The sequence below is a fragment of the Hylaeus volcanicus genome, chromosome 3 (assembly GCF_026283585.1).
Source record: "Hylaeus volcanicus isolate JK05 chromosome 3, UHH_iyHylVolc1.0_haploid, whole genome shotgun sequence".
Lineage (NCBI taxonomy): Eukaryota > Metazoa > Arthropoda > Insecta > Hymenoptera > Colletidae > Hylaeus > Hylaeus volcanicus.
The window spans coordinates 11,185,613-11,201,649 of record NC_071978.1 but is presented as its reverse complement, the minus strand read 5'-3'; the positions used below and the strand labels follow the sequence as shown (position 1 = coordinate 11,201,649).

Below are 16,037 nucleotides of genomic sequence, written 5' to 3'. Positions count from 1 at the left end.
TTATTGCAACTATCTATAAAGATATCGTTAGTAAAAGCATACTGGAAAAAAATCAGAATAAGTGATATTCCATGGATCTAAATTAAGGAAACAATATACAACATCGCGTTAATCGATTAGGGTCATAAAGAGATATTCGAAGAGAAAGGCTTTCTAATTAGAGGGAAAAATGTGACGCGTTGGGTAGAGGATTCGCAGTCTCGTATAGACAACACGGCATAACTTGGAAACGTGATGCTCGAAACTCCATTTAGGGTCGAGGTGAAGTCCAAGGTTTTTAATGAAATCGAGTGGACGATGTGGGAATTAATCGGAAGAGAAACTGGAGACAGACTACATACAAGGCGAGATGTACCAATAACAAGGGAAGAAAATTTAGAGTGATTTAACCTAATTGTAAGACCATGCATCAAGGACTAATTTCAAACATTGTAACAGTCGTAAACATTAGAAAATGCGGGAATCGATAAAAGGTTTTCCAAATGGGTATGATTGTTCGTATTAAACGTGATATATTTTGCAATAAAAATATTAATTTAATCTAATCTGAATATTATTCTTACCTGTAAATCACTTTTAAGCTGCTGGGTATATGTACTCTCATTAAATATGATTAACAAGAGATGGATCATAATTATGTGCCAATTATGATTTTAATAAATACATACATTATTTTATATTTAATATGAACTGCATCATTATTTTTTTCAAGTAATGGAAACGTATATTTCTGCTAAGTTAATTCCTTTTTAAATATGATACTTCGAGTTACAAACAAAATGCGAAAAAACATCTGTTTCTTAAAACAGATAATTACAAATAAAATCGATTGCATAAGACTTTTATTGAAATCTCAGTCTTTTATAAATAGTTTCTAGAAAAATATCGAAAGAACCGAATATAGTTATTTATTTAATTCGACTGATTCCGTAATAATACTAATACGTTCAGATTGTTTTAGACCTGTGACATACGATGAATTAAATAAAAAAATGTGTGGACGAAATCGTCAACAAATATTTTCCATTTCTATGCAATCAGCAAGTTAGCCAGTTAGTTCTGCAACAATACTAACTTATCCTCCACTATGCATTAATATTGCTACAAATGATAAATAAGTTTGAAATGCGAGACCTCGAAAATCAACTGTACTACCGGGATAAATTCATCGTTTATTTACCATATATTCTCGTGAACATATTCTTCGACCGTAACATAGTTAATACGTTGTTTGACTGGCAGAACAATAACAGGAACTGCATCGAGGAGGAAGTCACACGACCGCTCGAAATCCGCAAGCGTCGTATAAACCAACGTGTGTCTCGCATTCTCTGGATCGTTTAATTATCGCGAACGAACCATACCGATCCGAAACAGTTCGAGCACGCACTGCTCGACCGAGAAATTAAAGGTTATTGTTATCGCTTTTACAATTTCGTGCCACGGGGAAGAGAACGAAACAGCCACTCGAATGGTTTCAAAAGTAAAAACGATAAAAACAGTAAAAGCAAATGAAATAATTAAATCTCATTCTGTTTGTTCGATTGCGGTGGAAACTTGTTGCGCTCTTCAACGGAGGATACTGAAAATAAAAATAAAAACAGCTTACCTATAAAAAAAAGAAGCGTGGCGGTGAAAAAAAAACGATTGAAATTCACAGTGATTGGAAAAATGAACGAAAAAAGAGGAAAACGGACAGATTGAAAGTCATTTATGGGAATGTTCTGGTTTGGGAGGTTCAACTATTGAATTTTTTATTATTATATGTATTCTGATAAATTTTATAACAACATAGGTTTGGAAGTATGACCCTTGAAGAAAATTTAACTATACTAAAAAGTAAAGCAGAAATTTTGAAGCACGATGTTTATGAGTATCTTCGTCTACAAAATATATTAAAGATAATTACTCGGAATTATGATAACCATTAATTTGGAAATCTGTTGGTTTTGAAAGCTCTGTTTTACTCTATTGTGAGAACGTGGGTCTCGACGAGAAGACACCTCTTAAGAAAGAAGATTGTTTGATGGCAAAAGATTGTAATGACACGTTAAATAGTTGAGAAGTAGTATTAAGCGAAGGGCAGGAGCCAAGAACGAGGACTCAAGGGAAGAGAGAAGTTAATAAAATAACGGAAGGTGGAATTTCCCGGTGGGCCGACATAACGCGGACCTCTACTACTGGCAGGCTGGCTAAACTTTTGCAAAAATAATTACATCGTTTTAACCTGCACGAAAAGGCGCCATTGTTCCCGTGAGACGATCAAGCTTGTCTCGAAAATTACTCGCAAAGTGAGTCGTGTTGAAAAACTAAGGAAAAACGTCACGATCGTGGCCTACTTAATAAAATAAAGTTCTACAACCTGTGGGTAGATACTTTCACGTCTTATTCAATTATTCAAGGAGGAAAATGTAAATGCATTTGAATATGATTACTTTAATCTCTTTAAATAAATTTTTAGATGTTGTACTACATACAGATATTACAGTAAATATAATTGAATATTATCAAAGGGACCATTGTTTATATTAAGTAGATTTGTATAAATTATTCGCGCAACTTCCCTCACATTGATATCTATATAATCATTCAAGAAGAAAGCATTGTAACACATTTTCTAAGTTGGAATGATTTATGTACACAAAATTTTATCGAAACATGTACAGCCAAAAGTCAAATTCTAACGAGACAAACATGCAAACAGACAGGCGGATAAATAATTATTTTGACGGTAGGCTGTTTCGTTTTAGTATAATTAAATGAATTCTCAATTATCGAAAATTTAAAAGAAAAACGATATTATAAAAACGTATACTTTTAATAATTTACCTTGTGATTAGATAAATAAATAAGCATGCTATTTCATCGTAATACTAAAACGAGAATAATACAAATTTAATATCTGTAAATCTATGCAAAGTGATAATTGATACTCGTCTTGGATAATGAATGTTCATACATGTATGCATGGATATGATTATTATATTGCATATTAATTAAAGTACCAATATCTTAAAATAAAGACTGATTAAGTAGAGGTGTTTCGTAAGAATCGATAGCGTATTCTTAAAAATATTATGAGACTGAAATGCAAACGAAATAATAATCATTATTTCCTTAAAATACGCCTAAAGTATCAATTATAATCTCTCTAGGAAAAAAAAACCAATGTTAATTATACATAAATTGCATACATTGAATTGTCCTAAATTCTTTGCAACTTAAACGATTACTATTCGATTACTTTTCACTCTTTAGTAGATGCATACTTATATACATTTTTCCAATAACTCAGTGATTTTTAAGTCTTTATCTCGTTTACGAATTTAATACAAATTTTAATTTCTGTACTAAAATTATATACTGAAATCCAGAGACAATGGCATATCAATCTTCCGCAATGGCATTTCATGTTCCAAAGACTCTCTAAGTACAGTTAACTGAATTCAATTGGAAGATACTGATCACGACTTAAAACAAGCAACAATTTTCACCGGAAGCATGAAAAATTGAAAAGTTAAATAGGAAGACGAAAGTAGCGAGGAAGCTCATCATTTAATAACAGATAATACTGAAGGGCACGGAATAGCAGACTCGAAACGTTTAATAAATATTCTAATAACTATGCTTCCTTTGACCTCCATCATCATGGTATTATGTCTACATGCCAAGCAATTTAAATGTTAATACACTATCATAATAGCTGACGTTTTCGTTTTCTACACGTTCGATCGACTCCTTCGATACCGTTACAATTTTAATACAAAAAAAAGAAAACAATTATTACGATGATCTTCTTCTCTCGATTCGTTTTGTTTGCAGAAGAATAGGTAACAAGTCCTAGCAGATGTCTGCAAACGAAGAAAAAAACACGTCGAGAGTCTGTCTTCGGAGAAGAGTCGTCGCAGACGTGAAGAAGAATTCTTTTTCATTGAAACTTTAGTAAGGGAATTGTAACGAGTAGTTAAGATTTTTAGACTCTTACACAATTATTTTTACCACTTTACTTCATTTTTATTGAAACTATCTTTAATTAGATATATTATAAGAAATAATTAATTCACTTTAATAACATAAATATTTTTCTCTCGCTGCCTTTCTTTTTCAAATGACTTTTCGTCGTTAGATAATTCATGTTAGAAACCAGATTAGAAATACAGACCGGTGAAACGATAGTCTTAAGACAGAAGATCGGGATCGTTCACGTTATTCGCATCGTTGTCTCTCCCGAGATCTACTTCGTTAACACGATCCATGAAATCCAAGACGGCGCTGAATCGATTCACAGAAGAAACGGTCCTGTAATCCGAAGGGGAGCGTTTTCCGTATCGACTACCCCAAAAGAATCTATCCATCCTTGGAACTACTTGAACCAGTTTCGGTAACGGTTTCCCTTCATTTTGGAAACCGTCGCTGCGCCCGTACCTACTTCCCGACACGAACACCGAACCTGCAATGCAAATTACAATGTTTTCCTGTAAAAAAGAAAGAATTCTAAAAAAAATCATGAAAACTCACACGTCTACAGAATTACATTTCCCTTTCAATAAATGTCAGAACTGTACAACTTCTCGTGCATAATAAGACACGAAGGTCATCGTCGATGAACCAGTAACAATTATTAAGACCTGACACGAAGCAGGAAGTATCTCCAACGTTTTCTTTTGAAAAATACAAGCACGCAAAAGAAGAAGGGAATAGTGGCAGTAAGTTTTACTTAATTGGACCTAGCTAGGGTGAAAGAGTCCAAGATTCATCAATTATCGTAAATCGAATGCGACAAAAGAGGGTGCATTTATCGAGAGGGGCCGATTCGCACGGTTCCATTCGCATACGAATCGTATTCAGTGCGGAAAGATCGTGTAACCGGAAACAGGGAACGGTATAATTGAAGACGACATCGCTGTTCGTCCGCGAAACGATCGGAGCGCGTGTCTGATTATAGAATCGTGAAAACAGAGGGTACGAGCAGGAAGAAAATTACTAGACACTTTTTACGTTTCCAACACCTGTCCTACGCTCGAGATGAGCTCGGATCGTTTGCGTAGCCAACGAATAACGAAGAACGACGTCGGAATACGACGCGGTTGATCACGTTTTATGGTTCTTTGGAGGGGGTGAATTCGAGTCTTTATTGACATTCTGATCAAGTGTCTTTTGATTACAGTACATAGAAATTAAATAATAGAACTAATGTGTGTGTGTCTGATTGTTTTGTGCAATCAGTCGATGAAATATTGGAAAATAATTTAATATTTCAATGTTTTGATTTGTATCCTGTACAGAAAAATAGATTTTGTAATGGCATTTACAGGTATAATAACAAATATGTATACGTAAACACGATACATAATCATAAAAATAGTAAATATTATTACAAAGGCTTTACCAATAATGTCTCGTTATGTTTTTATATGTTTTTTCTTTGCTAAAAACAAATTTGGTACTCTGTTGGTTGAATCTCTGTTCGATTTCTTATAAAGACAACAAAGGGCAAAATAAAATGTTGAGAAACGTTTAACAGGATCGCGAGGAAAGATTGAAAGTAACTTAATTAAAGAGTCTTGGATAGTTTGTTAATCGCTTTGAAAAAGGAAGACGAATCTGATACAATTACGATAACTGAAACTAGGCCAGTAACGTTAAACTTGTAATTGTGATCGACTGTTCTCATTCCACCCTTAATATTGGCTACCACAGAATCTGAGAATTTGCATTAAACTGTCTGAAACTGTAACTGATACTTAGTAAAATGAAATTAAAATATTCTGCAAGAGCTCGCAAAATAAAGTTACGAAAGTAGTGCGTTGTCAGTAATTTAAAGGAAAGCAATTTAAATTATCCAATAACTAAAAATCACGAACTTCTACGGCTTGTATTTCTTACACAAATTCGGAACCAGCAATACAACTTTATAGTAATCCTTGACGTCCAGTGCAAGCAGTAATCTATTCTTTTTAAATCAAACATTTAAATTAGTATATTCTGACGTATTTCGAAGTATGAACAAAAATAAATAGAGTATTTATATAACGTAAGATTTTATCCATGTATAATATATACATACTATACATAGCGTGTTTTCAAGTCCAATTATGATAATTAATATTTACAAGAATAATTGATAAAATTGATAAAAACTAAACACAATACTTTTCCCTCAAGAAAAAACAAGAGTCAAGCAAGAATTTTTGGATAAATTAAACGTGTTTGACTGTTGTTATGTAATAAAAATCGTTCATCTGTGACCTGTAACACGATAGCAAAGTGTAAATTAGCTGTTGGGCTGAAATGAGTTTGATGCGCATTATTGTAAGGGGATTGGGTGAAAAGTGATCGAACCATGTGGGTAGAGAACGATACAACTATCGAAAAAGCTGTCAATAACTGTAACGCAGATAAAGCATACGATCATTCATGTAATATTGTTGTACGATCTCCAAAGCTTTACTATTTTAGAAATAGGTTTCAAATAGTATTCGGGTTAAGCAGAAATTAATTCGATAGAACTAGTGCTTAATAAAATAAATTAAGATTTGAATTAATCGACATAATTAGTTTCTGCTTAAGCTGAATACTATCAGCATTTAGCATGTACATAATTGTACACTATAAGCTAATATCGATGGTTTGCAGCGCACCGTATAGAGTGTATCGAAGAAAATGTCTACTTTTATACTATTTCACTTTTTTCATAATTATAATGAAGCGATTGAAAAATATAAATTCATTTTTCTTAAAAATGAAATCGCATACTTTCTTTTTACTTATATTAGACATTTCCAACATTATGTCTGAAAGGATATAAAAATAACGGATTTTTCAAAACAGGTTTTATTATCCTATTTTTCACTATGAAGTCCGATAGCTTAGAAAAACATGAAAAGTCGATATTCAAACTTTGAAGTCCACCATCTCTTTCATTTATTGCATTAATTTTCTTAATTTATTAATGAAGAGTCCTGAGACTCTGGCTGACGTGGCGACCAACGTATTAAGCAACAAGAATATAAACAAAAATGTATTTATTTACTAAAAATAGGAGAGCACACCTCTAAAAGAAATAATTTTTTGAATTTTCATCTATAATGAAGTCAGAGTAAACTATTTTATCAAAAACGTTCAACTTGAATCCAGTCTCATCTACCCCCTTAAAAGAAATAACTTTCGTAATTTCCTTTTAACAATTTAATCGGCTTAGAATAGATTAGCAAAGACACGTTGGACGTTGAAACACAGCGCCTGCCAACGGCACACACAGTGTCTAATGGAGTCATAAGCCAAGAAATTAAAGCAGCCCTAAGAACAATCATAAATTATGAACAACTCGTAACTTCTAAGCCAACCTAACCTAAGTCAAGAAATTAAAGCAGCCCTAAGAACAATCATAAATTATGAACAACTCGTAACTTCTAAGCCAACCGAACCTAAGCCGTATTTCTTTGTGTTTAATAATTAAAACAGCAATAAGAAAAATCGTAAATTATAGAGAACTCGTGACTCACCCGCGCGTGGCTCATGTCGCTTCCCGTAACGGCTGTGGCTGTAGTAACTCGGTTGAGAGGCAACCAGGGTTAAAACCGCACACGCGATCCACAAACACGTCGTGAACTCAACGCTACCGAAGCACGGCATCAACTGAGCCTTTCGACCTCGCGAAAGCATCCTCTTGCCTGCAAATACAATACATAAATGTATTCCTCTATGGCTAGTCTACTATTTTTCCCGCCTCCCAAAATTTCCCAATTACTAGTCGTCATTCACAAGAACCACCCCTATGCACGTTCGTCTCTTGGTTCGAAAATCGAACCCAGTTCTTAGGAACAGCCTGGGGCAAATTTTAATTCGAATGAATATGGGAAGTGACTATGTGAAGTAAATTGTTTCGAAGCGTTATTTTTAATATATCAGGTGTAGAAATTAATTTTGTGCCTTTATATTTCATCATTTGTAACCTTAGCTTAGATTAAATGTTTATTCTCTTAATCCTCTTATTTGTATATTTATAGAACATCTGCATATTCCTTCGTTTCTGTTTGGTTTTTATAGACACTGACACATTGAAGAAAGACGAAATTGCGCGCGAAAATATTTTTTGACAAAGCCTGCCACGACTCATACCATGGCAAATATACATTAAATGTTAAATCAATCTGATTAGTGTTAGATTCTTTCCCATCATTTTATAGAATATCAAAGAGCATAAAAATTTATAAGCACTAATTTATTAACGTTTTTATTCTTTGTTTCCAAAAATCCTTAATATATATGAAAAAATTACTAAATCTGATAAGACACTTATAAATAAGAAGAAAAGTCAACAAATAATAAATTTTATTAAACAATACATGGGAAAACGGTTCTATTTTGTAATATTTCATGGTATACGGTATACTGTTACATCTTCCCAACAGGCCATGTTTGACATCTCGAAAATTCAAGCAAACGCAGAAACATATTTCACGGTATACTATATTTTTTTTTAACAATGAAACGATCTAATCGAAAACTGCACTTTAAAAAAGAACAAAAACGTTGTTTCAACCTTCTGGTTTTCAGTAAACATTTGTAACCGATACCTTTTTTTTATCGAGTAAAGGGAACCTTAGTAAAGGATGCAACAATTAAAATTTATCCAATTATTTATGAAGACATAATCTTTCCAATATTACTATATTTGTAAATAAAATTATCATTTCGTTTGTTGGAATCCTGCATTAAATTAAAATGCTGACTTTATAAAGGATTTTCCAAAACGAATTTCACTTTGGTGGCGTGTTAAAATATAACCATTAAAATAACTTCATAAATGACTTTCCAAAAGTAACTTTATATTATTATTCACATTTAATTGCCATCACTGAAATATTAACTTTGTAAAAGGTTTCCCAAAAGGACCTACATTATGTTTATTACGTTTATTTGTAACCATGTGTATATTCACGTAAAACATTAAACATTTAATATATTTCATGCCTCTCGTACTCCATTAAAACCAAAAATGCCAAAGGCCCCTTTGAAGAACTTTTTACAATATGAAAATGAACTCCAATAAATTTTCCTGGCGATATCCAAAGTATTTTCTGAGAACCAACACGACTTGGTCACTCGTACTTCGTCACGAAGGGCAAAGGGTTAAGGAGGTACTCTTTTTCCTGTGTCGTCAAATAGATTTTCGTTACCGTTGACATACTTGTTGCTTACGATCTTAAAAGTATATCTACCAAAATGTATGAAAACAATTTCATATAATTATTTCGATAAAATAAACTTTTGTCTACTATTTTGTCTATCTGTTCAAAAATCAATGAGAACGAGATTAGAATAATATTTGAAGTAAAACAGTGAAAAGAGGTATAATCTTCAATAGGCAATGATTTATGATACAAACAAAAGAGAACATTTATTAACCAGCGTATTAATCTATAAGTACTATCTTTTCTCTATAATACTAACTAAATAGAAAGTACCTAACTCAGATGTTTCAATCGATATTACTGATTGCGAGTATCGCGATGCCACAACTTTATTTTCAAATATTTCGATTTCGAACTGAAATCTTATTTTTATTCAAATAAAATATAACCTACTAAGAGACAGTGCAGCTTTCTACCACAGAACAAATTTTTCGAATCGGTTCAGTTGTTCCAAAAATTACCCCCGAAATACAAACAAATTTCACCCCTTTATAATACCCAAAGGACACTTCAAAACTACTCCTCACAGAGTTTGATTCCATTCGGTTGAAAACTTCCATGTTTTCGAACCGTTTAAAAGTTTGTCCGCTAAGTTTTGCGCATTAGTGTGTTAGTACAGATAACACCATATTTACCAGCGGTATATGAATTAAATCCTGAGCAGATGATAGGGAACCCGCACACCGACGTTTATCCGCCGATCGATCCTCGCGCAATTGTATCACGTTCGAATAATCGTTCACGGAATGTAATTTACTCTTCTTCTCGTTGATTTTTCGTCTAATCGAGGGTCTGCAACGATAGGGAGCTTGAATCGCCGATTAAATCACGCGGGCGCTTCGAGCGACGAGGCCACTCGTCCCTCGCGATCACTCTTCCACCCTTTACCTTTTCGCGGGCGAATTATCCTCTCGTTTCCTGCTTTCGCGGAAGTGTAGGAACAACACCGACGGAATCAGAACGTATCTCTCCGGCACACTTCCGTGATGTGGCCGAATCCAGCGTTATTTTCTCGATGATCAAGGAAACTGAAAAATCTGCCTGGCTGTTCTCGATGGAACGATTCCAGCGGAGGCAGAGGATCGACTTCCGGTGGCGGAGGGATCGAACTTGTGTACCGAACGAGTCCCGACGAAAGATGAGCCCCGGTACCGACGACGAAGCAACACGTAAGAGCGACTGCGATGTACCATGATCCGTGAAACGGTTTATATAGTCGCTCCCAACCACCCACGAAGTATTCAGACACCCCTAACGGCGACCAATCGCGCAACAGCTTCACCCGTGCCCTCTCCTACGGATGATTTTCTTTCTGACTCGTTCACGCCGCCGACGAATTAGGCAACGGTATCATTGGGGATGCAACCGTGTACCTTTGTACGGTGTGACGTCACGCGGGGGTTTAAGGGTACCTCCCATCGAAACTGACAAGGGAACATATCCAGCACCAACACACCGAATTTGATGAAACTTGTGTGTACAGTTCTCAAAAAAATATTTCACACGTATTTGTTTTTTATCGGCAACCGTGCATATTCAAGGAGTAATAACAGCCTCTAAAGTAAGGGGTGAAAAACATATTCTTTTAAATAACTTGGAAACTAGAAGTGCTATGACAAATTTTTTTTTAATTATGGATTTTTGAATGGGTAATTCACTCGTGCCAGAAGAAATTGTTTGTTTATTTATTTAAACAATTTATTTTTGTAAAAATGTTTGTTCTGTTAATTTTTCTTACTAAATGTGACACTCGGTCGACGAGTCCAAATGATGGAAGCCTAAACGGTGGACGCAATATCTCATTGCAGGATTCTTGAAACTTAGGTAAATGCTAACGATAACTTATTTAGATTAATTAACAGAATGAACCTTGCGCTGAAGAAAATCTCCAACTAGGTCGAACACATTTCGAATTTAATCAATATTTATTAGCTATAAATACATAAGAGCTTGTTTTACCTCACGACGAGTATTTCAAAATAATTTATACAAATATTATAGCCAAAATGGCAATTTTTTTTAACGTTTAGCATCTTCGTTTTGTTTTTTTTTCTTTTTATTATTTTATTGTTTTCACTGGTTAAATAGTTCAGACTAAAGAAGATATAGAGTCGAGACTCGGTGACTTGTGATTTGTTATTTGTAATTGTGACGATTAATGTATCAAAGGAATGTTATTCGACCTGTAGAGGTTTGCATAGCGCAACGAAGTAAATAAACGAAATGGCAGTGTTATAGAGGTTTTCGAGGTACCGAGGTTCGACTGTATTAAATGAAAGTTTGCATCCGACTGATTCATTCCTCAAGGGTACGATCTGCAAAGCTGAACCTTTTACCCTCAAATATAATATGTACGTCTCTTGTGCTCCATCACAGCTATCTTGAACAGTCACTTGAACCAGATAATTCCTAAACGTACGCTTTAAATTTATACTTAGTCGTTAAATATTTAATTTCACTAGTAGATAGCTTCCCAGGGACATCGTCTCAAGGAATATCAAAAATTTATCAGAAAACGTGATATTGAAGACCTTTAGATCTCTTCTTCCTCGAAGCGACCTCTTAATAAAAACTTCCCATGAGAAAACCAACGGGTTGTCTTTAACCACGTTAAAGTGAAAAATGCAACGCTCAACTGCCAAGTGTTCCCAACGTGTAGCTGAATTCTTCACGAAGCTCCGCAATTATTGCAACTTGCAGAACGCGTTTAATCACGATGAAGCTTCAAGCACAAGCTTCAAGCTGACTGTCTTAACCCGTCATTTTATTTTTTGGTCTGTATGGGAGAAAAGTAAAATGAAATACATTTTCAATTGTAAAACAATTTTGAAAAGTTGCTTTACAATTTTGTACTTTAATGACAAAATTTTTTAATATTTGTACACCATAAATACTTTATCGAATAAATTCGTAAAAATCAATTATTTAAAATTCCTGTCTCCACCCAAAATGGTATTAAAGTAATGGGTTAGAAAGTATTGTGACACGGTTGTCTGTATTAATTTATACAGATTCGTTATATCAATTTTCATTCGATGTAGCATGAAACGCACTCCGTGTTCGATTTTCCAGGACTATTCGATCGGGAGTTCGCCGAGTGCGTTGCTCGTAAAAGGTCACGGCATAAAAAACAAATGGTCGTAGAAAATCTTCTGTGAAGAACGCGTGCTTTTTATTTGCTGACTGTCGTCAACGCAGTCTTCATGGTCTAGAAACCATTATCTCTGGTAGCTCACGCGTTTGGTAAAATAGAACGTCTACTTAAAACCTGGGTAAGGGAAGGTGGAGCACTGGGTAGCGCTTTATTAATATTATTAATACATTTAAAATTTTATAGGAGTACGTGTGTTCTAATTGCAATTATCAAGTCTCTCTTATATTCTTCACATTATAAATGTGTAACATTCGTAATAATAAATATATGATTGATACATTAATAATCATTTATACAAAATTTAGCACAAATTTATACATATTGAACATTAAAAATTGTTAACGAATTTATGAATTTATAAGAAATTGATTGATTTATAACACATTCGTGAACTATAACATTTCAAAACATTTTTCAGCAGTTCATTTATTTCCAAATCTTTCTTTACAGAATTTCCTTATAAATTAGATTTTTTGTAAAAATTCTACTGTTTCTTAAAACTTTCCTTTCTGTCAGCAAACTATTATGTCATTATAACACCATATTTACTCGTTTTCAACCCTCAGGAAAGGCAACCCATCTTTTAACATCCTCCATTGCCTCTGGTATTATGGATGATTAATTTTTCTGTTATTGGTAAAATCAAAGACAATCATTGTTAAATTTGTCCGATTACCGATGACGGTAATACTGGTAACGAGATCTCTATTTGTGGCCGCCTCCGTAACACGATTTTTTGAAACTTTACCTATAGTTCATCCTCTTAACTGCAGAGTCAACGAAAAGCTGGTTTGACAAATGAGAGAATCTCACGGACGAGACAGATCCACAGAGTTCCCGACCGAGTCCCTCACGATTAACGCTCACCCTCTTGAATCTCCTCGGGCGCTGGTTTCTGGGAATAAAACAAACCGTGATTAGAGTGCACTTCCATCGAGTAAAACGGGAGAAGAAACTGGCCGCGACACTTGTTGCATGGCCGTTCCCAAAATACTCGAACGTCGTGGACGAGCAGCGTTTCTAATTGAGGAGGGATTCTAGGAACAAAATATCAATTCCTTTTTGTGTATATTTCAAACGCGGTTTTCTAAAAACTACTGTTTCCACTCCTCTGGCTCTTTTTAAAAGCATCAAAAGAAGAAATGGCATTGTGATTGAATTCACGTACATTTCATACACTTCAAATTTATTAGAATGTATTTGTCGAACTTCCATTGTCAATTAGAAGTAAACAAAGATTCCTGTAAAAGAAATCTTTATTGGATGAATGAAAACAAATGTATTCCATTTATTTTCTTACACGCGAGAGTTACTATCATTTTTGAATGATCGTTCAGAGGTACCCAGTTGTTCTACAACGATCTCCTCCATTCCATTAATCGGTCCAGTTTGAATGGGTTGTCTTAGCTCTTTTTTATTGGGAATCCCTCCGCTCGTCATTCCAGCTGCATTAAACTTTCGCCTCGATCTCATTGAACTGTGATAATTATTCCATGAAACTCGATAATACGGTCCTGAGACAGACCGACTGATTTTCTTAAACTGATTTTGAATTTATTATTTTTGAATATTTTTAATTAAAAGTTAGAGAAAATTAGTCTTCCTTGAAGATAATCTTATATATGACATTTTTCATATTTAATTTGAGCTTTTCCATATTTTGTTTAAACATTGTTGATACCTTACATTAAACAGATTTAGTAAAATAAAAAAATGTCGAGTTTATCCTTTCTACGTCAAACATATAGTTTGTTTTACTATTATTTTATTATGAAGAATAACAAAATACTTAAAAGAGCAAGATTAGCTAGTCGAGAAGCCTTTTTCAATTTTGAAAATATGTCATTTCATAAGTTTTTGTGTATTTAACACTTTGGGTATTTGGCTCAATGTAAATATGCATTATGTTCATTAATGCTTTATATTCAGGATTTTTTACAAAAATAATATAATTTATATAACATATAAGTATATATACAATATATATATTTATTATTACATATTCCACTGTCGATAGCGACAGTATAGCCATCTAGCGGTGAACGATAAACTAATTTGTGTGCTCTATCCTTTTCGCACATGTTTTCTGTCTCTCTCTTGCACTCAACTAACACAGTGGCGCCATCGGTGGGAAAACGTCCAAGTTTATAGTGAAAATAGTTCCCATTTTTTGCCTTCAGATGGCGCCACAAACTAAAATGTCGATAATTAGCGCTAAATTGAAAAATTGTTCATAAAAATGATAAATTTGGCATAGTAACTAATATATTGTAGTGCTATAAAGCAAAGAATGATAGTAATTAAGCATTTATACAAAAATAAAGAATAATTTATTCAAAAATATAGGTGGCGCCATCTTAAAGAAATATTGGGAACTAGTTTCACTACAAACTTGGACGTTTTCCCACCGATGGCGCCACTACTATTGTTTGTTTGTTTGTTTATTGAATTAAAGTGCGTACATTCAGTTATACTTTGCACTACTATGTGCTGCTCTCTTTGTACATTTTTTCTCCTAAACTTTTTACAATAGTATTACTTAATCATTATTCTTATTGGCTTACTTTCTAATTAGGCGCCACTACTATTGAACCTCTCAACTACACTAATAAACAATTTGTTATATAGCCCCAGAGGTAGGCTTCGTACTCTAATAAACAATTTTTTATAATGTTAAAATCTATATATTTGTCTTTTGAATTGAATATTCTTACTCGTATCAAATTTAGTTCTGTATTATGACACTTGTGGCGCACTATATGTTACATTAAAACCCAGAGAGATACCTATTGATATCCATCTACGATAGTTATCATTTATGTTATTTATCCATGTGAGAAATATTAAATACAATGAGTGCTACACTGTTAAACAAAATCCCACGACTTGTGTATTTAAGCAGATTCAAATGTCGAAATGTTAGTTTTTAATATAGGAAATGTAATATTATTCTAAGTTTTAGAAGCACCACATGTGTCGTAGCTTTTTTGTATCTAGTGTAATTGCCTTGATAACCTCGCTTACACTGTTTTTAATAATACATTCGATGTAGTGCGATATTTTAATTGTTAGAAATATGAAAAATATATTGCAAATAGTAAACCACACCAATGAACAACTTGAATTATACTTTATCAATGAATCACTTGAAATTCCATATTTATTATTGTATTTTATAGTATACTGACCACAATTAAATAATTTCAGGTTCGATGTTATAGTAAAGCAAAGGAAGAGGATGTGGAATTGCCTAAAAATGTACTAAAAAATTATTTTAGTGCAAATGATCAAGTTGAAAATGGTGTTATATATGACTATAAGCCATTTAAATACACTTGCATAGCTGGTAAAAAATATGCTTGGTGTTTATGTGGTAAAAGTCACGCACAACCATTTTGTGATGGCACCCATAGAAACATCTATCTCAAAATTAAGCAAAAACCTATAATCTTTAGTGTTGCAGAAACTAAGGAATATTGGCTATGCAATTGTAAACAAACATCCAATAGACCTTTCTGTGATGGTACGCATCACAAAGACGAAGTCCAAGAAAAGAATCGTAGAAGTTATCATAATTGAATATATTTTAATTAAATTTTTGTTATTAAATATATACCATACTTCATTTATATGACTCCAACTTTTTAATCCTATCACACATTATCTAGTGCCAAAAAATACCTGAA

At 33.6% G+C, this 16,037-nt stretch overlaps 2 protein-coding genes across 2 annotated transcripts; one reads left to right on the top strand and one right to left on the bottom strand.

Moving 5' to 3' along the window:
• Positions 1-1,022: 1,022 nt before the first annotated feature.
• Positions 1,023-10,395, bottom strand: LOC128873280 (uncharacterized). Its single transcript, XM_054116739.1, has 4 exons — positions 10,086-10,395; positions 9,833-9,989; positions 7,506-7,673; positions 1,023-4,450 (listed from the first exon to the last, which is right to left on the bottom strand). Exons 3-4 carry the CDS (start codon positions 7,663-7,665, stop codon positions 4,179-4,181), a joined length of 432 nt encoding a protein of 143 aa, XP_053972714.1. The 5' UTR covers positions 7,666-7,673; positions 9,833-9,989; positions 10,086-10,395; the 3' UTR covers positions 1,023-4,178.
• A 4,737-nt stretch (positions 10,396-15,132) lies between these two features.
• LOC128873272 (CDGSH iron-sulfur domain-containing protein 3, mitochondrial) lies at positions 15,133-15,982 on the top strand. Its single transcript, XM_054116727.1, has 2 exons — positions 15,133-15,269; positions 15,559-15,982. Exons 1-2 carry the CDS (start codon positions 15,204-15,206, stop codon positions 15,928-15,930), a joined length of 438 nt encoding a protein of 145 aa, XP_053972702.1. The 5' UTR covers positions 15,133-15,203; the 3' UTR covers positions 15,931-15,982.
• The last annotated feature ends 55 nt before the right edge of the window (positions 15,983-16,037 follow it).

Bases quoted from the DNA above. Each gene is read 5' to 3' on its own strand.
- LOC128873280 (XM_054116739.1), bottom strand. From the start codon at position 7,665: ATGCTTTCGCGAGGTCGAAAGGCTCAGTTGATGCCGTGCTTCGGTAGC. The intron at 4,451-7,505 runs GTGAGTCACGAG...TTTGCATTGCAG, and splicing joins GCGACATGAGCCACGCGCGG to GTTCGGTGTTCGTGTCGGGA.
- LOC128873272 (XM_054116727.1), top strand. From the start codon at position 15,204: ATGAGTGCTACACTGTTAAACAAAATCCCACGACTTGTGTATTTAAGC. The intron at 15,270-15,558 runs GTTAGTTTTTAA...AAATAATTTCAG, and splicing joins GCAGATTCAAATGTCGAAAT to GTTCGATGTTATAGTAAAGC.